The sequence below is a fragment of the Zophobas morio genome, unplaced genomic scaffold (assembly GCF_036711695.1).
Source record: "Zophobas morio isolate AGI-343-1 ecotype UQ-CSIRO unplaced genomic scaffold, CSIRO_AGI_Zmor_V1 ptg000008l, whole genome shotgun sequence".
NCBI lineage: Eukaryota > Metazoa > Arthropoda > Insecta > Coleoptera > Tenebrionidae > Zophobas > Zophobas morio.
In genome coordinates, this window is record NW_026972113.1 from 15449047 (window position 1) to 15474018 (window position 24972).

The window sequence follows — 24972 nt, forward strand, 5'->3', positions numbered from 1 at the left end:
ACTTCCTCAGTACACAGACGAATAATTAAAAAAAAAAACAATTTTTTAATAACAAAAAATTTTTCATAATAATATAGCTTCTCGGGGACAACTAGGGACATTTTTTTAAATTATACCTGAACGTGCTCGCTGCGCTCGCGTTCTGAACGTTCTTTTTTTCAGATTGTCTTAGAAATATCCCAGAAAGAGTCTAATTAGAGTTATTGTTTGGGTTCAATTGTAAAAATAAATCTCAAAATACACATTTAAAATGCGAGCGCAGCGAGCACGTTCAGGTGTAATTTAAAAAAATACTCATTTGCGCCCTTGAGAAGCTAAATTATTTAAGAGAATTTTTTAGTGTCTAAAAAAAAGTAAATCTTGAAAATGTTTGTAAATATTAAAGTTGGAGAAACCCCAGCTGCCGGAACGTGCTCGCTGAGCTCGCATTCCAATTGAACCCAAATAGACTCTCTAATTAGACTTTTTCTTGAATATTTCTGAGACTAAATTTCAAAATAAGAACGCTTAGAATGCGAGCGCAGCGAGCACGTTCAGGTATAATTTAAACAATTTTTCCATGATGTCCCTGAGAAGCTAAATTATGAAGAAACATTTTTTTGTTATTAGAATTTTAAAAATGTGAGGCTGAAACAACCAGAACAACAAAAATTAAGTAACTTTGTGATCTTTCTTTCGTAAGTGTTTTTCTAACACGAAATAATTAAATAAAAAAAAAATACTCAGAATGCCAGTCCAGGGAGCACGTTCAGGTAGGTATCTGCTAAAGTAAAGCTTACTTTGGCAAATCACATACCTTCTAAGAAAACAGAGGGAGGGTGGGTGGGGCTAGTACCTTCTAAGATACAACTGATTTTGGCAAATGAGATTCGTTCTAAAAGAGAGAAGGGGTGGAAGGGTGGGTGGGGCTAGTACCTGCTAAAATATGACTGATTTTAGCAAATGACGTATCCTCTAAGAAATTTAATTATAAATTAATATTAAAAAAGACACTAGAGGCTCCAAAACATTTCCAAATTCTTCCCAAACAGGAATACCTAGAACCTCAAAATTATGTATAATGGTTTCCTTACAAATTATGTGCTAAATTCGCTTTAGATTTTAATTCCCTACTGGGTTAAATAAAATTCGCTTTGTAAGAAGAACCAGATATAATAATTCCAACAGGTCAGGTAAACGATTCGTACAGAAAAAAAACAATGCTTTTTTCCTAAAAATTTTTCAAACTCTTTCAAACACAAAACACTATGAGAAGAAAGGTATTAGCAGCTAGTGGCCCCACCCACCCGCCCTCTCTTTTCTTAGAGGGTATGTGATTTGCCAAAATCAGTTTTTTCTTACCAGCTACTAGCCCCCCCACCCACCTTGTCGTTCTTAAGTTTGAGTTTAAGACCGATTTTAGCACATGACATACCCTTTAAGAATAGGGGGGTGGGTGGGCGGGGCTAGTATTTGTTAATATAAAACTGATTTTGGCAAAAAAAAAAACATAAGGAATCCCAAGATTCTTCCAAACTCTATTAAAAGCAAAACACCAGGGTCCGTCAAGATCTTTTCAAATGCTTTCAAAAACCAAGCATCGGGGATTCCCGAGGTTATTTCAAGTTCTTTAAAAAATAAAATCAAGTACCTTCAAGGATCCTTGACATAAAAAAACACCATATGATCTCAAGATTTTTTCATATTCTTAAAAAAATTGCAAAAAGTGTCCTCAAGATTCTCTCACATTAAAAAACAAAAAATCAAGGACCTTTCACTCTTTCAAAAAGAAAATATCAATTTGAAATAAAATTGCCGCAGCCCACAAGATCCTTTCATATTCTTAAAACAAAGATTCTTTCAAATTCTCTAAAAACAAAAAAAAAAAAGCCTTCAAGATAGTTCGAAATTCCTTCAAAAATAAGATACAAGAAGCTTAAAAATCACAATCTTAAAAAATAGCTTAGGGGCCTCTAAAATTCTTTCACACTCTTTCAAAAACAAAACACCAGGAGCCCTCAAGATCATTTTTCAATTTTTTTCAAAAATAAAGCAAGATTCCCGAAAATTGTTTCACATAAAAAAACACTACGGGATCCCAAGATTCTTTCAAACTCTTTCAAAAGCAAAACATTAGGAGGCCTCACGATCTTTCCAAACTCTTTCAGAAACAAAACATCAAGGACCACCGAGATTATTTCAATTTCTTTCAAAAATAGAACCATCAAGAAGATCGTCGGGTCCTTGACGTAAAAAAACATTATGTGACCCCAAGATCCTTTCACATTCTTAGAAAAAAACTCTTTAGAAAACAAAGCACCTGAAGTCCTAAAAAAACATTAAGAAACCTCAAGATTCCTTCAAACTCTTCCAAAAAGAATTAAATACAAAGAGCTCATAAGACATTCAAATTCTTGTAAAAATAGAATCCCCAAGATTTTTCACATTCTGAAAGAAAAAAGAAGCAAAAGGAGACTCCAAGGTCTTTTTAAATTTTTTTCAAAAACAAAACACAAGGAGTCTCGAAGATTGTTTCATATTAAAAAAATATATATAGGAATCCCAAGATTCTTACAAACTCTTTCAAAAGCAAAACATCTAGTGGTCTCAACATCTTTTCAAATAATTTCACAAAGAAAACACCAGAGACCCCCGAGATTATTTCTTCTCTTTTTTTAAAGGGTATTTCATTTCATCAGTTTTAACTTAGCAGGTATTAGCCCCACCCACCCACCCTCTTTTTTCTTAGAGGGTATATGATTTACGAAAATCAGTTTTATCTTAGCAAGTACTAGCCCCGCCCACCCACCCTCTCTTTTTTAAGGGGATATGTTATTTGCCAAAATCAGTCTTAAACTCAAACTCACAAAGAGAGGGGGTGGGTGAGTGGGGCTAGTACCTGGTAAGACAAGACTGATTGTGGCAAAGACATACCCTCTAAGAAAATAGAGGGCGGGTGGGTGGGGCTAGTACTTGTTAAGGTAAGATTAATTTTAGTAAATGACATATCCTCGAAGAAAAAAAAGGGTGAGTGGGCGGGCATAAAACTTGCTAAGATCGGACTGTACAATATTAAGGGTGCCGTCTGGAGGCAAAATATCTGCCTGGTCAAAGTGAGAATAAAACGACCCGGGAGATGCTGCCTCCTGTTAGTGAATTGCTAAAATGTGAATAAATGCAGCACCGATCCGTAGAATTCTACATTTTACTGTACGGAAATAAGTTTTAGTACACAAGCCGCAGTGCCTGTCTAGCCATAATAGTTGCAAACAAAACCCGGGTACCTGAATTTACCCTTGACCGTTCAAAACCGGAAAGATGTAAAACTCACTGATTCATTTTCCTATTTTGGCTACAGTTAATTCTTTCCAGTTATTTATTTTGTTTCCGTACTTAAATTGTTTTCGGTAAATATATTAAATATATGTAAATATTAAAGTACCTCCTACTGTCGGGGAATTATCTGTAGATATGTGATTTATTCCTATCAAGGATGTGTTGTTTGTCTGAATTAGAGGAACATCATGTAAAGCAAAAATTGGTCGCGCCAAGGTACTATTTACGAACGGGAGGGATTTTCCACATTTGTAGGCCAAACTTGAAATAAGAGAATTAACAATATTTCCGGTATAAGTAAATATTTTTATTATTTTCCTACTATCTGCACTGTCGGACATGCCCATTCATTCCAAATAGAATATTTTTGGCGGAAAATTTTTCTTAAACTTAATAATGTATAAGAGTTTGGTTTTGTTATTTACTTTATCGTTTGCAACAAAACAATAGTAATAAAAATAAAAATATATTTACCAAGTAAATAACAATAAATTGTTAAAATTATTAGCCGCAATCGTTTGAAAATGAATAATAACGTGTCCTTGAAGCTATTAGCCACATAGCAAAATTTTTTACTTTCTTCAACGTAAATCATTAGTACGTTGTGTGCAAGTAATTCTAAGCATTCAACGGTGGTTTTTTATGTAAGTACTAAAATATTCATGTTAATTATTTTGGCGGCTAACTGCATGGCAGAAGGCAGTTTGTTTAAAAATTTGACTTTGCTTAAACTGTTTGTTAGTATATCGTTTTGTAAGGATTTAAATAATTAATTTTAAATTTTTAATAGAAGCAGCTGCTATTTTTTATGCATATTAACTTTGACTTGCACTTTTAATTTTACGTATATCATATGCTTGCGCATCGTAAACCTCATTTTTTTGTATAAGGTGTAAATATTTTTTGTTCACTACATATTTGTCATACTGTTTCGGAAAGATTTAATTTTAAATTTTAGGCTTGAACAACAGCTTGAACGTAATTTTAAATTCGGAAAAAAATTGTTACTCAAATGGAGTCGAAAGCGTGTACAAGGGATAATTTCAGTCCGCAATACCAGTCCCACTTCCGGTGACAAACAAAAGTTGTTAAATTTATTGTAGGTGGTTGTTTACATCTGGCTGGTAGAAATGGTAGAGTCCTATGAATGTAATTGTTTGAAATGCACGTAAAGTACCTTTTTTCGGCAAAACTCAGTTTTGGAACAGTTGCCAATGTTACTACCACTTTGTCAGTGTCTGCCTAAAACATAATTTCGGTCGTCCACTTACAAATTATTTGCACTATATTTTTGTTGTTACACCTTATTTTATAATAATGGCTCGTGACAAATTTTATCTACGCAAAAAAAAAACAAAACGTGCAATTAGTACAAAAAATTGTACAAACAGTAAAAAAACACATAAGTTTATTGAATCCATAATTTCTGAAATTGTAGAAAATGTTGAAAAAAATAAACAATCAACTAAAGATTCAATATCATAGACTCAATAAACTCGGGTTTTAGCGACAGGCACCGGCGGTCGAAAATGCAGCAGCATCTGTTTGTAATAAACCTGTCGCAGTGTCGCAATCCCATTGTAGCAAATCTAACACCCCATGTAGTAAATTACCAATCTTTATCCGACAAAAGTATGACTAATTTATGATGCAAGACAACAAAATACTTAAATTTTGTCCTCAGTTCTACAGTGAAACTTCATGCTGTAATAAAACGTGAAAAAAAAATCAGTTTCAGTTGTGTTTTATGAAAATTTTCGTATTTTCAAAACTATTTTAATTTTGTACTTGTGGTGCTTTTTTGGAATAATAAAATATATCTGACGTATGTTACAACTAATTTTTTAAGTAGAAAAAAAACTGGACTGGGAAATTATTATAGAATGAAAAAATATCGGAAAACGGGAAAATTATTCGTCCTTTGACAGCTTCCGTTGCTTACGCTGCGTATTAAACGGTTAAAGTTACATAAAAATCATGTATGATGGAATTGTTCCCTTCTAAAAGTTCTAAAAAAAGTCCGCGACAGCATACGTCAATCTTTTAAGGTCGACTCAGTATAACCTTTTTTATGGTAAAGAATTTTTTTCTAAAATAATCTAATATAAAATTCTGGTGTCACAGTGTTTGTAACCAATCTCCTCCGAAACGCCTTGACCGATTTTTATGAATTTTTTTGTGTATATTCGGTAGGTCTAGTAAACTATTTTTTAAACCCCTAAGTGATAAGGGTGACCCACCAAACTTTTTTTATTTTTTAGACATTTTTTATTTTTATTTTTTTAAGATTTGCCATCAAAAAATACATATAACCCTAAATTTTGACCCTTCTACCACCAACCCCCATTTTTTAATAACGATATGAGTATCTTTGCTTTCATCCACAGATGCGCAATAGGGTTGCAAGATGACCATTGAATATAATCATTGTCGTACGATAAATTTTTATGTATTTATTTTAATTTAATTTTTTATTTAACTGTGTACCAAAATGTTCACTAGAAATGCCAAAACAACGTTTGGCGGGTCGGCTAGTTTCTAATATTGTATATATTTTAATTGTATTTCTTCAGGTAATTATTGTATTTTATTTTTTTAATTCAATGTTTCAGGTAGAATGATTTTAATAAAACGTTAGCGCTAATTGCAATCTACTCATTCTTTACTCATTATACTCGTATTGTTAAATATTTTTATTTCGCTGTTCATTAGGGGTCCCACAGTGTTGTAGAACACAGGCCCGCAGTTTGATTGTTACGCCACTGGATGGATACGTTATTTTGTCACTTCTAAAAACCGAAATGGTATTGTAAAATCGGAAATGCGATATCAAAATTTTATTCCGATAAATCGCTGAGTAAAAACAGCTCCCCCTGGTGGACAAGGTCCACATTAAATTAAGTCTGCAACCAAACCAGAATCTAAGTAAACCTGTATTCTGCTACGGCATCATAGCGCGTTTAATGGCGATTTCTCGTTTCAACAGATTCTGTCTTTTCGAGAGTTATTTACCTCAGTCGTGAATTTTTTAGGATTATAAATGGTATCAAAAGAAAGCTGACACTTTTCCCCAGGGGACCTCCTATCTCAGAATGCAAATCACTTCAGCACTTCTTCAAAAAATGCATCAATGTACCGGTTAAATCTGGTGTAAAAATTGGTCAACTTTATAATTTTTTTTTGTAAAAACTGCGGACTAGATATGAATATAAATATGGAGGTCCCCTGGACTCAAGTTTGTTAATTCGAAATATAATTTTTTTAAAGCGATATATCCCGTATTTTTAAAATGCAACTCCGGAAACCACGACGATGTTTTCAATGTATTTAGTATAGGGCGAAACCGATCCAGACGCGAGCCTTAAGAGTAGTCACTGGAACGAAGAAGGGGTCGGTGGGCATGGCTACTGCTTACTCGGAAAACTAGAACTGACTTATTTTATTTAGTATAAAATGGAAATTGAAAAATAACAGTATTGTATTCCCAACATTTTCTAGGAAAATGGAGTGAGCCGTTCCTGTTTTAATCGATAAAATAAATTGACTCATTTATTAATTTTTTTGAGCTACCAGTTTAAGCAAATCTGAAAAATATGAATGCAATAATAAATCACAAGTAAAAACTCATCATATTTTGCACATTTTTTCAGATGACGTTATCAATTTTTTGGGCGGAATAAACAGATACATTTTGATTAACAATTTATCATGGTTACGATAACTTTAAAACGTCTGCAAGATTTCAAAGTATGCAGTTTTGCAATTCTTGATTTATTCAGTAAAATAAATTGACGGATCCATTAATTTTTTTGAGTGAACCTGAATAAGCAAAACTAAAAAATGAGGTTCTTAATTTGATTAATAAAAAACTGATAGAAAGCCATTAAGTAGAATCTGACAAATTCACCTAGGTCTCTCCAATTTTAATAGTCAAGATTTATTTTTTAGGCACTAAAACATTCTCTCGTTATTTCAGTTCCACATTGTCAAAATTTTAGTCACAAAAAAATTTTTCGTAGTAATTTAGCTTCTCAGGGACACCAATGAAAAATTGTTTAAATTATACCTAAACGTACTCGCTGCGCTCGCATTCTAAACGTTCTTTTTTTGAAATATAGTTTCAGAAATATTCAAGACAGAGTCTTGGAGAAGTTATTTGGGTTCAATTAATCACAATAACTCTGTAGATTTAAAAAACACGCTCTTAGAATAAGAGCGCAGACATTGTTCTGTAAGACTTCACCTGACCTGACCTGACCTGTTCAGACCCGACTTTACCTGACTAGACCTGACCTGACCTGACCTGGCCCGCCTGACCTGAACCGCCATTACTTGACAATCATCAGGTCACCGCTCTCAACATTGAAAGGACCCCTTTATGGATGACTAGTTGCCATTAGGCCCCTACCTTCTACCCAGAGACCTTTCTTCACACCAATCACCCCATTTTCAACCCCAACACCACAAATTTCAACACGTCGATCGAACGGACTGGACTCACTTTTTGTTATCTCCACCAACAATCCCGAATTTTCCCCATTGTGAAAAATTACCTAATGCGATTTGCTTTAGGTGAGCCGCGAGAACCGACACATGTTTCGTTCGGTGAGACGGTCACAAACGGCATGGAAGTAGAATGCGAGAAAGAGGATAAGCCCACTGACGATAACATGGATGAAGGGGATGAAAACTCGCCTAAATTACAGGATTCACCAGCAGGGAAACAGCAGACCAACGGCTCGACGGAGGCCGATAATGAGGTAAACTTTAAGCTCGGTTTCATTATTTTTGTGTGGGAAATTAGGGTGGGCGATCCTCTAATTGGGGCAGCAATTAGAGAACAGGAATTAGGATCGATGGTGGAAAAATTAATGGATCGCGTCGGTTTACAACTGTACATTGAAAGACCAATAAAAAAGCGAAAACGGTGTCCGAGTTATTAATTAAATTAATTATTCAATCGGATTAGCCCCTGTAATGGTTGTATAATAATAAATAATAGACCTTACCCCCAACGTAAGGGTGAATGTACGTCTAGCCGCCGACGTTCATTCGTTAAACATGGCCGCACCGAAACCGTCTTAATAAATTTAACACTTCCCAGACCCACCCCTTTTATAACCTTTAATCCGATAAGAACCCACTTTCTTTATCACTGGGAATTTTTTCGAGCGCTACACGAAAAACACCCCTCCAATAAAATAAATTCACTCACGTGACAGTCGACTTAATTCCGAGATATGATAAACAGAACAGTAAAAGGAAAATGTGGCACATAAGTCACGTGACGACAAAGACGCTCCAAAGCGATGTTAAACCTTCATAAAAATTTTTTGCTTTCGACCCTCCTGAAGCAATACTAATATAAAATATGGTCTTATCTAGGGTTTTATTCCCCCTTTCGTCAATTCCATTTTAGTCGAGGGCATAAAAAGACGCCCGAAAAGGCTGTAACAGCGAATTATTGACTGTATAGAAAAAAGTGTGTAATAAGTGGAAATATTGGCCGGAGACGAGGCGATGGGTTGTTGATAAGACGCGAATTAATCTTAAAAGTGAGCTCTTGATTGATGATTAAATCAGTCAACGCCGTTTCAGGCCTGTAATAACAATAAACGAAGGGGAAACGTTGTAAAGGAGAAAACGAGGCTGTAAAATCGCCTTATGAAGTTTATATCGAAGAGCACACCCAGGCGAATGTGGGTCACACTTTTCAATAAATTGGGGCCGGATATTAATTTTTCTTAACGCGTTTTTAACACAAAATGAAATTAGTTTTGAGGAAGCGCGAAAACTAAATTTTAGAATAGGCAACCAACATTACACGCACCTGTCAGTCACGACCTCCGACTAAAATAAAAGTGAAAACTCCCTCCATTCTCGCTAATTCCCCCATTACGAGGACAATCCTGCAGCTAATGACCCTCTCCGGCCCTCCGGAAGTATTTTTCCACTTTTCCTGCGAAAGAAGAATTAAAAATTAATTTAATCGCCTTTATAGTTCGACTCAGGGAAAGTTTGCTCCCTAAACGTGAACAGTGTCAAGTCCTGTTCAAATAATCGTTTTAAATTTTCCGTTTTACGTTTTCACCTCTCCTTTGCTGTTTAAAGAGGATTAAATCGGATCGTCGTTTTAAGGACCTGATCTTGTGCTCCGTGACCAGCTTAGAAACGTTTTAAGTATGACTTGGGTGAAGGTAGAGTTTAATTAATTTTAAAATTGCACGGCTTGAGCCAGGGGTTTAATCTGCGCTGCGCGCACTAAGATCTGATCGTGTATTCAGACTGATGCAACTTATAATGAAAAATGTAAAATAAACGTCGGGAGAAATTAATTATTTTAAGGCTGGCGTCTGGTCTGGAATACAGGCGTAACATCGTCGTGGTTTCCGCGGTGTAGTGTGCAGTTTAAATTGTGGAATCGTTATTTAAAATTTGCATAACAAATTAGATATTTTTCTAAATCATCGGCAGAAAAAATAAACCCCACCCACCCGCCCCAACCTCAATTGTGATCAACTGTTCATTCGTTGTCCGACCAAAAGGGTTATTTCTTGTAGAGAAGTAAGGATTTTGTAATTAAGCATTAATTTCTGCCCCTTTGACTCACGACGAATCAAAAAATCATCACAAGTGAGATAGGATGGGTGGATGGGCGGGGCTTATATTTTGCTTTTTTAGACAAATATGGATTTAGCAATTAAATTCCACCCCTTGATCTGACAACCAATGAAAATTTCATCACGATTGAGATAGAGATAGATGGATGGGGCTTATTTTTTGGCTTTCTTTTTTACTTAATACATGTAATTTTCTTTGAACAAAGGATAAGATAAGAACTCGTTCCACATAGTAATTTCTCGTAGAAAAATAAGGATTTTACAATTAAGCTCCGCCTCCCGGCTTACGACGAATAAAAAAATCATCACGATTAAGATGGGGCGGGTGGGCGGGGCTTATATGTTCCCTTTTTTTTTTAATATACATAATTTTGTCATTTTAACGGTTCTGGAATTTTTCGACGTACTCCCTCTTTTGGAAGTTTTTGGTCAAAAAAACGCTATTTTTGCAATAAAATATCGAAAAATTGGAAGATATAACAATGGAAAGTCGAAACATCGAAATCTCTATCAATCGAGAAACAGAAAAATGGAAAATTCTAAAAATTAAAATATTGAACAATCATAGTACTACAAATTGATGAAAAATACACAATATCGAAAAATTAATATATCGAAAAAAACTTTGAGAATGTTGACATCTTGTTATTTTTGACAATTTGGAAATATTTGATTTGTTTGAATTTTTGATTTTTTGAAAAATTGAAAAATCCAGAAATTGGAAGATTCCCAAAGTTGAAATGTTGCAAAGTCGAGAAATCCAAAAATTAGAAAATCGAAAAATTGGACGAAAAAATTTAAAAATTTGGAGATGGTAATATTAAAAAATAGAAAAATAGAAAAATATAAAATGTGGGAACTCGAAAAATTGAAAAATCGAAAAATAGAGTTATTGAAAACTTGAAACATTGAAAAATCGAAATAGCCCAAACGAAAAATTAAACATTAAAAAATTAAAATTTGCAAAAAAAGATCGAAAAATTGAATGGAAAATCGGCAAATTTAGCAATCGAAACTTCGAAATCTCTGTCAATCGAGACCCCGAAAAATGGAAAAATCCAAAAATTTAAAAATTTAAAAATCCGAAAAACCGCAAAATTGAACAATCAAAGTAATGAAAATTGATGAAACCGAAAAATGTAAAACACAAAATATCGAAAAATTAATATAACGAAAAAAACTTTAAGAATGTTGACGTCTTGTTATTTTTGATATTTTTGAAATATTTGATTTGTTTGAATTTTTGATTTTTTGAAAAATTAAAAAAATCCAGAAATTGGAAAATTCACAAAATTGAAATGTTGGAAGTCGAGAAATCGAAAAATTAGAAAATCGAAAAATTGGATTAAAAATTTAAAAATTTGGACATGGTAATATTAAAAAATAGCAAAATTGAAAAATATAAAATGTGGGAACTCGAAAAATTGAAAAATCGAAAAATAGAGTGATTGAAAACTTGAAACATTGAAAAATCGAAATAGCCCAAACGAAAAATTAAACATTAAAAAATTGCAAAAAAAATCGAAAAATTGAAAGATATAACAATAGAAAAATCAGCAAATTTAGCAATCGAAACATCGACATCTCTATCAATCGAGAAACAGAAAAATGGAAAAATCCAAAAATTGAAAATTTTAAAAATCCGAAAAACTGCAAAATTGAACAATCAAAGTAATGAAAATTGATGAAACCGAAAAATATAAAATACAAAATATCGAAAAATTTTATATATCAAAACAAACTTTAAGAATGTTGACGTCTTGTTATTTTTGACAATTTGGAAATATTTGATTTGTTTGAATATTAGATTTTTTGAAAAATTGAAAAATCCGGAAATTGGAAGATTCCCAAAATTGAAATGTTGGAAAGTCGAGAAATCCAAAAATTAGAAAATCGAACTGGATTAAAAAAATCTAAAAGTTTGGACATGGTAATATTAAAAAATAGAAAAATTGAAAAATATAAAATGCGGGAACTCGAAAAATTGAAAAATCGAAAAATAGAGTGATTGAAAACTTGAAATATTGAAAAATCGAAATAGCCCAAACGAAAAATTAAACATTAAAAAATTAAAAATTGCTAAGAAAGATCGAAAAATTGAAAGATATAACAATGGAAAAATCGGAAAATTTAGCAATCGAAACATCGAAATCTCTATCAATCGAGAAACCGAAAAATGGAAAAATCCAAAAATTGAAAATTTTTTAAAATCGGAAAAACTGCAAAATTGAACAATCAAAGTAATGAAAATTGATGAAACCGAAAAATAGAAAATACAAAGTATCGAAAAATTAATATATCGAAAAAAACTTTAAGAATGTTGACGTCTTGTTATTTTTGACAATTTGGAAATATTTGATTTGTTTGAATTTTTGATTTTTTGAAAAATTGAAAAATCCAGAAATTGGAAGATTCCCAAAATTGAAATGTTGGAAAGTCGAGAAATCCAAAAATTAGAAAATCGAAAAATTGGACTAAAAAATTTAAAAATTTGGACATGGTAACATTAAAATATAGAAAAATTGAAAAATATAAAATGTAGGAACTCGAAAAATTGAAAAGTCGAAAAATAGAGTGATTGAAAACTTGAAACATTGAAAAATCGAAATAGCCCAAACGAAAAATTAAACATTAAAAATTTAAAAATTGCAAAAAAAGATCGAAAAATTGAAAGATATAACAATGGAAAAATCGGCAAATTTAGCAATCGAGACATCGAAATCTCTATCAGTCGTGAAACCGAAAAATGGAAAAATCCAAAAATTGAAAATTTTAAAAATCCGAAAAACTGCAAAATTGAACAATCAAAGTAATGAAAATTGATGAAACCGAAAAATATAAAATACAAAATCGCGAAAAATGAATATATCGAAAAAAACTTTAAGAATGTTGACGTCTGGTTATTTTTGATAATTTGGAAATATTTGATTTGTTTGAATTTTTGATTTTTTGAAAAATTGAAAAATCCAGAAATTGGAAGATTCCCAAAGTTGAAATGTTGGAAAGTCGAGAAATCCAAAAATTAGAAAATCCAAAAATTGGATTAAAAAATTTAAAAATTTGAACATGGTAATATTAAAAAATAGAAAAATTGAAAAATATTAAATGTGGGAACTCGAAAAATTGAAAAATCGAAAAATAGAGTGATTGAAAACTTGAAACATTGAAAAATCGAAATAGCCCAAACGAAAAATTAAACATTAAAAATTTAAAAATTGCGAAAAAAGATCGAAAAATTGAAAGATATAACAATGGAAAAATCGGCAAATTTAGCAATCGAAACATCGAAATCTCTATCAATCGAGAAACCGAAAAATGGAAAAATTCAAAAATTGAAAATTTTAAAAATCCGAAAAATGCTAAATTGAACAATCAAAATAAAATTGAATCAAATGAAAATTGATGAAACCGAAAAATATAAAATACAAAATATCGAAAAATTAATATATCGAAAAAAACTTTGAGAATGTTGACGTCTTGTTATTTTTGACAGTTTGGAAATATTTGATTTGTTTGAATTTTTGATTTTTTGAAAAATCGAAAAATCCAGATATTGGAAGATTCCCAAAATTGAAATGTGGGAAAATAGAGAAATCGAAAACTTAGGAAATCGAAAAATTGGATTAAAAGATTTAAAAATTTGCATATAAAAATATCAAAAAACGAAAAATTGAAAAATATAAAATGCAGGAACTCGAAAAATAGAAAGACGAAAAGATCGAGAAATCGAAAAATCGAGATAGTCCAAACTAGAAATTGAACATCTAAGGACTGGAAAATTCAGCAAAGATCGAAAAGTTGAAAGATATAATAATCGAAAAATCGACAAATTTAGCAATCGAAAAATCGAAACATCGAAATCTCGATAAATCGAGAAACTGAAAAATTGAAAATTTTAACAATTCGAAAAAATGAAAAATTGAACAATCAAAGTAGATACTGAGAATTGAAAAAAACCGCAAAATAGAAAATAAAATATCGAAAAATTAATATTTCGAAAAAACTTTAAGAATGTTGACGTTTTGTTATTTTTGAGAATTTGGAAATTTTGATTTGTTTAAATTCTTTGATTTTTTGAAAATTGAAAAATCCAAAAATCGGAAGATTCCCAAAATTGAAAAATCGAAAAATGAAAAGATCGACAAATCGAAAAATCGAAATAGCCCAAACGAAAATTTGAATATTAAAAAATTGAAAAATTTAAAAAAGATTGAAAATTTTAAAAATTCGAAAAACATAAAAATTGAACAATCAATGAAATGAAAAATCAAAAACCCAAAAATATAAAATACCTAAAAAATGAAAAATCAAAACTTGAAATCTACATCGAAAGTGGAAAATTTAAAAATTCAATAAAATAAAAAATTCAAAAGTCGAAAAAAAATTGAACCAAAATATTGAAAAATTCCAAACCTTAAATATCGAAAAATTTATAAATATAAAAATCGAGATTAAGCATGTACTGATAATAATTGACCAGTACTTTTTAACACCTCACAGATTCTTCACAGACTTTCCCAAAGTGATAAAATTGGGATTGACCACATTCAAACCAAATTTTTACACACACAATCTGAGTCTCGACATTTTCCCGATTAGAAACTGTGACCCGACCGCCTAAACCCCGATTTCCACCTAAATAAAAAAACGTGACTTCCATCGAAAGCAATCATTGATCAATCGTAAAAATTGGAATTTCAGCGTTTCGAGCCTCCGCTTAATCAAGCGATCCATCTCGCCATATAAGAAAATTAAGTTAAACGCATGGAAAATTCGCCCTCTTGTTAATCATCTTCCCGTCGACGTTATTTTTTCCTCGTTGGTCTTTGTGTGGCCTGGAATTTGACGCATGTTTCACGCACATTTAGCGCCGAAAAAAATCACCGGCTTGGGGTTTTCATAGCAGCTGTCGAGTTATTCTAGACGCACGTCCATTCCATTCTCACTTTAGCGCATTTTCTTAATTTTATTTGCTACTTGGAGGAACGCGGGATTTTCCGAAATGGCTGAATGGATTAACTAATTGTCTTGACGTGATCGCCGGAATTTGGCTAAAGTTGATTATTTTTTTGTTGCGTTGCTGGAGTTGGTGCAGGGTTTCAATTTTAACGGGGTGCTGGAAAGTGATTTCCCTCGGGTTGGCAGCAGTGCGCGAGTTCGAAAAGTGGCGGCGTGGTCTTGACGCGGGTTTTTGTTTGAAGGGTAATGCGGGGATGGCAAAAGTGTGTTCTAGATTTGAAAAATTAATTCAGTGAAGCTAGGCTCGAAGTTAGGTTATGTAGTATCAAATTTTTAATCATTAATTAAATGTTTTTAAAGAGTAATTAAGTCGAAAATTTAAAAATTCCATAAATTGAAAAATCGAGAAATTGGGAAATCGAAAAGTTCAAAAGTCGAAAAAATTAAAGAATTAAAATTTTGGAAAATCCCAAAACTTAAATATCGAAAAATTTTAAATTCGAGAAATCAAAAAACCGGAAAGTCGAGAAATCGAAAAGTCTAAAAATCGGGCAATCGAAAACTTAGGAATGCTAAAGTGAAAACTGGAAAATTGTCAACCGAAAAATCGAAAAATTTAAACCTCAAAAAATTGAAAAATCTAATAAAGAACTCGAAAAATTGAAAAATTGAAGAACTGAAAAATTTAAAAATTAGATGAATTGGGAAATCGAAAAATTCAAAAGTTGAAAAATTGAATCAAAATATTGAAAAATCCCAAAACTGAAATATCGCAAAATCGAATATTCTGGAAAATAAAAAAAAATGAAAAGTCGAAAAATCGAGAAATCGGAAACTTTGGCTTGCCAAAAACTGAAAATTTGGAAAACGGAAAAATTTTAAAATCGAAAAATTGAAGAATCGAAAATTTAAACAAGCAAAAATTCTAAAAATTGAAAAATCGCATAAATAGAAAAATCTAAAATTAAAACTTTCCAAAAATTTAAAAAATAGAAAAATCCAAGAATTGATTAAAAAAATTGAAAAATCAAGAAATGGAAAATTTGTAGGATAGAAATACTGAAAATCCCAAAACTTGAATGTCGAAAATTTAAAAATTCGAAAAATCGGGAAATTGACAAATTAAGAAATCGAAACATCAAAAAATCGAAAAATTGAAAAATTGTGAAATTGGGAAATCGAACAAATAAATGGTCGAAAAATGAACGAATCATAACATTAAAAAATTCGGGAAATCAAAAAAATGGAAAGTCGAAAAACCGAACAATTGAAAAATAGAAAAATCCAAAAATTGCAGAATCCAGAAACCGGGAAACCGAAAAATCGAAGTTTATTGAAAATACCAAAACTTTTAAGTTTTTGGTGTTTTCAATAAACTTTAACACAATATTTATATTGAAATGAAAAATAAAAAAATTGAAATCTCGATAAATCGAAAAATCGAAAAATTGACTGATAAACTGAAACACAAAAAGAAAAATTTATATTCAAAAAATTAAAAAAACGAAAAATCGAAAGTCGTAAATTTGAAAATTCGATAACCTGGGAAATCGATAAATTTAAAAGTTGAAAAATTAAATAAAAATATTGAAAAATCCCAAAACTCAAATATCGAAAAATTGAAAATTCGGGAAATCAAAAAAATTGACAGTCGAAAAATGGAACAATCGAAAAATAGAAAAATTAAAAAACCGAGAAATCAAAATATCGAAAAGAAATCGAGAAATTGAAAAAATAACAAAATCGAACAAATGGAAAATCCAAAAATCGGGAAATTGAAAACTTAGGAACGCCAAAAAGTGAAAATTTGAAAAATAGTAAAATTAAAATTGAATCAAAATATTGAAACAAACTGAAATATCAAAAACTTGAAAAATCGAAAAATTGATTGATATATTGAAACACAAAAAGAAAAAACTCTTAAAACTGAAAAATTTATAGTCAAAAAATTGAAAAAACAAAAAATCGAAATTGAAGAATTGAAAAACCGAGAAATCAAAATGTCGAAAAGAAATCGAGGAATTGAAAAAATAACAAAATCGAACAAATGAAAAGTCCAAAAATCGGGAAATCGAAAACTTAGGAACGCCAAAAAGTGAAAATTTGAAAAATGGAAAAATTAAAATTGAATCAAAATATTGAAACATCCCCAACTGAAATATTAAAAACTTGAAAATTCGGGAAATCGAAAACTCGAACAGCCGAAAAATAGAAGAACTGAAAAACTGAAAAACCAGGCAGTCGAAATATTGAAAACTCCAGGAATTGAGAAATTGGAAAATGAAAAAAATCTAAAAACGGAAAATCGAAAAAAAAATGGAAAATTGAAAATTCGAAAATCCGAACAATCGAAAAGTCGTAAAGTCGTAAAATCGATCAATAGAAAATTTAAAAAACTGAAAAACTGAAAAATAGAAGAAATATTGAAACGCTAGGAATCAAGAAATTGGAAAAAGAAAAAATCGAGAAAACGAAAAGTCAAAAAAAAATGGGAAATGGAAAATTTGAAAACTTGAAGAATCGAAAATTTGAAAAATTGACGAATCGGGAAACTGAAAAATCAAATAAACTGAAAAATCTAAAATAAAAAATAGAAAAAAAGGGAAATCGACAAACTGACAAATTGAGGAATCGAAATATTGAAAATCCCAAAACTAAAGTATCCAAAACTTGAAAATGTGAAAAGTAGCAGTCATAAAATCGGATATTTGAAAAATAAAAAAATTAAAAATAATTAAAATTGGGAAATCGAACAATTAAAAAGTCGAAAAATTGAATCAAAATATTGAAAAATCTCAAAACTGAAATATGGAAAAATTGAAAATTCGGGAAATCGGAAAGTCGAAAAATCAAAAAATAGGAGAATAGAACTGAAAAGATAAAAAACGAGAAATCGAAATATTGAAAAGTCCGGGAATCTAGAAATCGAAAAATGAAAATATCGGGAAAACAAAAAGTCAAAAAATCGGGAAATCGAAACCTTAGGAGCGTCAAAAAGTAAAAATTTGGAAAATGAAAAAATTGAAAAGTCGGAAAATAGAAAAATGGAGAAATCGGGAAACCGAAAATTTGAAGCATAGAGATATTGAAAATCCCAATACTTAAATATCGAAAAGTTGAAAAAAATTGAGCAATCGAAAATTTTAAAAATTAAAAATTTGAAAAGTCAAAAAATTGAAAACTGCAAAAGTTTTTAAACCGAAAATTAAAATAATTGAAAGATTAAAAAACTAATAAATCTAATAAAAAATACGAAAAATTGAAAAATATAAAAATCGAAGACTTGAAAAATCAAGAAATCAAAATATATAAAACTTAAATTATCGAAAAATTAATACATACATACATATATCCAAAAACAAACTGAAAAATCGAAAAATTGAAAAATTGAAAAATGGAAGAATCGAAAGTCGAAAATTTAAAAATTGGGAAATCGAAAAATTAAAAAGTTGAAAAATTGAAAAATCGGGAAACTGAAAAATCAAATAAATTGAAAAATCTAAAATAAAAAATAGAAAAATCGAGAAATCGGCAAACTGAGGAATTGAAATATTGAAAATCCCGAAACTTAAGTATCCAAAAATTGAAAATGCGAAAAGTCGCAGTCGTAAAATCGGATATTCAAAAAAAAAAAAACGAAAGATCAGAACCTGGAAAATCGAAAAATCGAAACATCGAAATCTCGATGAATTCAGACACCGAAAAGCTGACAAATAGAAAAGTCGAAAAAGCCAAAAATCAAAAACTTGAAAAATTAAAACATTTTGAAATCGAACAATTAAAAAGTCGAAAAATTGAATCAAAATATTGAAAAATCTCAAACTTGAAATATGGAAAAATTAAAAATTCGGGAAATCGAAAAATCGGAAAATCGAAAAATCAAAAAATAGAAGAATAGAACTGAAAAGATAAAAAACCGAGAAATCGAAATATTGAAAAGTCCGGAAATCTAGAAATCGAAAAATGAAAATATTGGGAAAACGAAAAGCCAAAAAATCGGAAAATCGAAACCTTTGGAGCGTCAAAAATAAAAATTTGGAAAATGAAAAAATTTTAAAATCGAAACAACCAAAAACTAAGAAAATTGAAAAATCGAGAAGTCGAAAAATAGAAAAATGGAGAAATCGGGAAACCGAAAATTTGAAGCCTAGAAATATTGAAAAACCCAAAAGTTAAATATCGAAAAATTGAAAATACGAAAAGTTGAAAAAAATCGAGCAATGGAAAATTTTAAAAATTAAAAATTTGAAAAGTCAAAAAATTGGAAACTGCAAAAATTTTTAAACCGAAAATTAAAAAAATTCAAAATCAAGAAATCAAAATATATAAAATTTAAATTATCGAAAAATTAATACATACATATATCCAAAAACTGAAAAATCGAAAAACAGAAAAATCGTAGAATCGAAAGTCGAAAATTTAAAAATTTGATAACCTGGGAAATCGATAAATTTAAAAATTGAAAAATTAAATAAAAATATTGAAAAATCCCAAAACTCAAATATCGTAAAATTGAAAATTCGGGAAATCAAAAAAATTGACAGTCGGAAAATGGAACAATCGAAAAATAGAAGAACTGAAACACCGAGAAATCAAAATATCGAAAAGAAATCGAGGAATTGATAAAATAACAAAATCGAACAAATGAAAAGTCCAAAAATCGGGAAATCGAAAACTTAGGAACCCCAAAAAGTGAAAATTTGAAATATGGAAAAATTAAAATGGAATCAAAATATTGAAACATCCCCAAACTGAAATAACAAAAACTTGAAAATTCGGGAAATCGAAAATTCGAACAACCGAAAAATATAAGAACTGAAAAACTTAAAAACCAGAAAATCGAAATATTGAAAACTCCAGGAATTGAGAAATTGGAAAATGAAAAAATCTAAAAAAACGAAAAATCGAAAAAAATGGAAAATTGAAAATTCGAAAAGCCGAACAATCGAAAAGTGGGAAAGTCGTAAAATCGAACAATAGAAAATTTAAAAACTAAAGAACTGAAAAATCAAAACCTGAAAAATCAAAAAACTGAAAAACTGGAAAATAAAAGAAATATTGAAACCCCAGGAATCAAGAAATTGGAAAATGAAAAAATCGAGAAAACGAAAAGTCAAAAAAAAATGGGAAATGGAAAATTTGAAAAATTGAAGAATCGGGAAACTGAAAAATCAAATAAATTGAAAAATCTGAAATAAAAAATAGAAAAATAAGTATCCACAAATTTTAAATGCGAAAAGTCGCAAAGTCGTAAAATCGAATATTTCAAAAATAAAAAAATGAAAAATCAGAACCAGGACAATTGAAAAATCGAAACATCGAAATTTCGATGAATCCAGACACCGAAAAACTGACAAATAGAGAAGTCGAAAAAGCCAAAAATCAAAAACTTGAAAAATTAAAAAAATTTGAAATCGAACAATTAAAAAGTCGAAAAATTGAATGAAAATATTGAAAAATCGGAAAGTCGAAAAATCAAAAAATTGAAGAATAGAACTAAAAAGATAAAAAACCGAGAAATCAAAATATCGAAAAGAAATCGAGGAATTGAAAAAATAACAAAATCGAACAAATGAAAATTCCAAAAATCGGGAAATCAAAAACTTAGGAACGCCAAAAAGTGAAAATTTGAAAAATGGTAAAATTAAAATTGAAACAAAATATTGAAACAAACTGAAATATCAAAAACTTGAAAATTCGGGAAATCGAAAACTCGAACAACCGACAAATAGAAGAACTGAAAAACTGAAAAACCAGGAAATCGAAATATTGAAAACTCCAGGAATTGAGAAATTGGAAAAAGAAAAAAATATAAAAACGAAAAATCGAAAAAAATGGAAAATTGAAAATTCGAAAGTCGTAAATTTGACAATTCGATAACCTGGGAAATCGATAAATTTAAAAGTTGAAAAATTAAATAAAAATATTGAAACATCGCAAAACTCAAATATAGAAAAATTGAAAATTCGGGAAATCAAAAAAATTGACAGTCGAAAAATGGAACAATCGAAAATAGAAGCATTGAAAAACCGAGAAATCAAAATATCGAAAAAAAATCGAGAAACTGAAAAAATAACAAAATCGAACAAATGAAAACTCCAAAAATCGGAAAATGGCAAACTTAGGAACGCCAAAAAGTGAAAATTTGAAAAATGGAAAAATTAAAATTGAATCAAAATATTGAAACATCTCCAAACTGAAATATCAAAAACTTGAAAATTCGGGAAATCGAAAACTCGAACAACCTAAAAATAGAAGAAATATTGAAAACTCCAAGAATTGAGAAATTGGAAAATGAAAAAAATCTAAAAAACGAAAAATCGAAAAAAGTGGAAAATTGAAAATTTGAAAAAGTCGTAAAATCGAACAGTAGAAAATTAAAAAAACTAAAGAACTGAAAAATCAAAGCCTGAAAAATCAAAAAACTGAAAAACTGAAAAATAAAAGAAATATTGAAACCTCAGGAACCAAGAAATTGGAAATGAAAAAATCGAGAAAACGAAAAGTGAAAATTGAGAAATGGAAAATTTGAAAAATGGAAGAATCGAACATTTGAAAAATTGAAGAATCGGGAAACTGAAAAATCAAATAAAATGAAAAATCTAAAATAAAAAATAGAAAAATCGGGAAATCGGCAAACTGACAAATTGAGGAATCGAAATATATAAAATTTAAATTCTGGAAAAATTAATACATATGTATATCCGAAAACTGAAAAATCGAAAAATTGAAAAATCGATTGATAAATTGAAACTCAAAAAACTCTTAAAATGGAAAAATTTGAAGTCGAAAAATTGAAAAATGGAAGAATCGAAAGTCGAAAATTTAAAAATTCGATAACCTATGGAATCGAAAAATTAAAAAGCTGAAAAATTGAATCAAAATATTGAAAAATCTCAAAACTGAAATATCAAAAAGTTGAAAATTCGGGAAATCAAAAAAATTCGAAAAGTCCAGGATTCGAGAAACTAGAAAATAAAAAATCGAAAAACCGAAAAATCGAAAACTTAGGAATGCTAAAAAGTGAAAAGTTGGAAAATGGAAAAATTAGAAAATTGAAAATTTGGAGAATTAAAAAATGGAGAAATCGAAAAATCGAATAATTTGAAAAATCTAATATTAAAAAATTCGAAAAAAACATCCAGAAATCGGAAAACCGAAAAATTGAAGATTAGAAATATTGAAAATTCGAAAATTCAAAACTTAAGAATCGAACAATCGAAAATTTTTTAAATAAAAAAAATTCAAAAATCCAATAATCGGCAAATTGAACAATCGAAACATCAAAAAATAGAAAAATTGAAAATTCGGGAATTCGAAAAATCGAACCACCGAGAATTAAAAAATCAAAACGTCCTAAATCGAAAACATGAAAAATCATAAAATAGGAGAACTGTAAAACTGAAAAATCGAAAAGTCGAAAGATCGAAAAATCGCAAACTTAGAAACGCCAAAAATTGAAAATTTGGAAAATAAAAAAATTTTAAATCGAAAAATGGAAGAATCGAAAATTTGAACAATCCCAACACTGAAATAACGAAAATTTGAAAAATCGACAACTCTAAAATTTAAAATATCGAAAAATTACTATATCGAAGAAATGAAAAATCGAAAAATTGCTTTAAATATATTCACCCTTCTGACCTGACCTGGCCTGGGGTGCGATTTCGTTTCTGCCTATACGATACGAAGCGATAAATGAGAAAGACGAAAATATAAATTTCAGATGCGAAAGAAAAAGACGACCACATTTTATCGGTACCGATATTTTATCGTTATAGAAATAAAATCCCACCCCTGACCTGACCTGAACTAACCTGACCTGACCTGGCCTGTTTTTAAATAACATCGAAATTGTTATCAAGAACATAATTTAGCTTCTCAGGGACACAAAACCAAAACAAAGCGAAAAAGCAAATGTGATAATTTGAGGTTAGGAGGCGTACGTCTACACTTTCAAGGATCACTCGATTACAAAAAATATTCATCACTCAATATCAAAAAACCAGATACATATTTCACTTCATTTTCTACACATATCAATTTGTATGGGGAGATATACTTAAATAAAAACATTAATGAATTAGAGAGAAATTCAAGTACTTCAATAAACTACCATAATTCATCGGGTGATGAATTAAATTAAAGTAAATTCATTTCAAGAAAGTTTCCTCCTATTCTCTAAGGATTCCAGATTAAAACGGTTACATAAAGCACGTCTGTCAGAGATTTCAGAGGATATGATTCACCTCCAGCAAAACAAACATTTATTAAAAGGCGTAAGATCCGTTAAGGAGTAATGTATTAAACTAATTCAAAGATTTTTGCAAAGATCTGCACGTAAATCCAGTCATTACCAGTGGCGGCTCGTCCGTAGGGTCAATTGATCAATTAACACCATACGTCAAAACACAACTGATTTTTTTTTTATATAAAACACTGCACTGACGACAGAAACACTCATAAAACCGACTCTTATTTTTTGAAAGTCTCCCTTTTTGTTATAAGTTCCGCATCACTGTCACTACTGATTTATAGCCCTTATCGGTCCATTATCATCGGCGTCCCTTAATGCAATTTATCTGAATAATCTCGCCATTTTTCTTTACAGCAACACATCCAGGACAACTTCCGCTCCCTATGCGGCGGCAAGCGCCCCAGTTTGGCGGCGTATCTAGCCGGCGTCCCGCCGCCAAGCGCCGAAGTCGAGAAGCCCTTCCTCCTGAGCGAAGGCAAAGTGCATTTGCTTGCATCGCTCGATAAGGCCATTTACTCCCACGGCGAGGAGATGCACGTTTTCGTCCAAATAAAGAACCAGAGCAACAAGACTGTGAAGAGGATTAAGGTCCGATGAGTTCCGGCCAAACCTGCGTTTTCGTGTCTGACGCATTGCGAAATTTCAACTTGTTCGATATTTATCTCGAGCGACTGAGTTTTTCGTGGGGTTTACAGGGGCTGGAGGTGTGTTAAGTGCAATGTATAAAGGCGAAGACACGAAAATGCTATTGGTAATGTAATTTTAATCGCTCGGTTAATAGCTCTAGGCTATGAGATGGGTTAATTGGCACGTCTGGAGCTTGGATTGTTTGGGTTTTACACTTCGAGTCATTAATTTAGAAGTGTTTAAAGAGAAAATGGTGGGTTTTTAAAGAGGTATCGATTTTACATTAATGCTGGATGTTTTATGGTTGGCGGTGACATTTCTGGTGTCTTTGTTCTGTAAACATTGGGAGAGCTGGGTAATAAATTAGCTTTCGGCAGTTTTCCTTTTTGAGTGAAAGTTTCCAGGATTGGGTCTTATTAGTCTGACGAGGTTCGGCTTTATTTCACTCATTAATTAGTTCCAAAAACACTGTGATAACCGGAACATTCCGCCAAAATTTGTCTAGTCAAAAGGTCAAAATTAACTTCAAACTTTGAATTTTTCAGTTTTTCGATCTGCGATTTTTCAATTTAAAATTTCTAGAATTTTTGGAAATTTTGGTTTTTTTAATATTCCGACTTTATAATTTTTATTTTTATTTTTCAACTTTTCGAATTTTTCAATTTTCGACTTTCGATTTTTCAGTTATTCGATTTCCCAATTTTTCAATTTTCTTATTTTTTAACTTTTTTATTTTTCACTTTAATTTTTTTTTTTATTTCTCGACTTTTTGATGTTTCAAATTATGGATTCGATTTCCTGAACCTTTCGATTTTTCAATTTTTCTATTCTTAGATTTTTCGATTTTTAGATTTTTAAATTTTGCATTTTCGACATTTCAGTTGTCGGATTTTTCAATTTATCTATTTTTCTTCAATATATCGATTTTTCTATTTCTCGATTTTTCAGTTCTTCAATTTTTCTAATTTTCAACTTTTCGCATTTTTAAAATTTCGACTTTCGATTTTTCTTTTCTCGATTTTTTTTATTTTTAATTTTTCCTTTTTTCTTGTTTTTGTCTTTCAATTTATCAATTTTCCAAATTTTCTACTCTTGAGTTTTTCGATGTTTTAAAGTTTATTCGATTTTTCAATTTTTCACGTTTTCGCTTTTTCAATTTTTCACAGTTTCGTTCCTCGAGGTTTCAATGTTTTC

The 24972-nt window shown here is 30.4% G+C and overlaps 1 protein-coding gene across 1 annotated transcript in view; it reads left to right on the forward strand.

Annotated features, from left to right (window-relative positions):
* Nucleotides 1–24972, forward strand: part of LOC135125453 (phosrestin-2-like) — a 153419-nt gene that overhangs the window by 120488 nt on the left and 7959 nt on the right. The window contains exons 8-9 of the mRNA XM_064051091.1: nt 7888–8075; nt 23506–23739. Coding sequence (XP_063907161.1) covers nt 7888–8075; nt 23506–23739 — 422 coding nt within the window. The remainder of the gene's footprint in view (nt 1–7887; nt 8076–23505; nt 23740–24972) is intronic.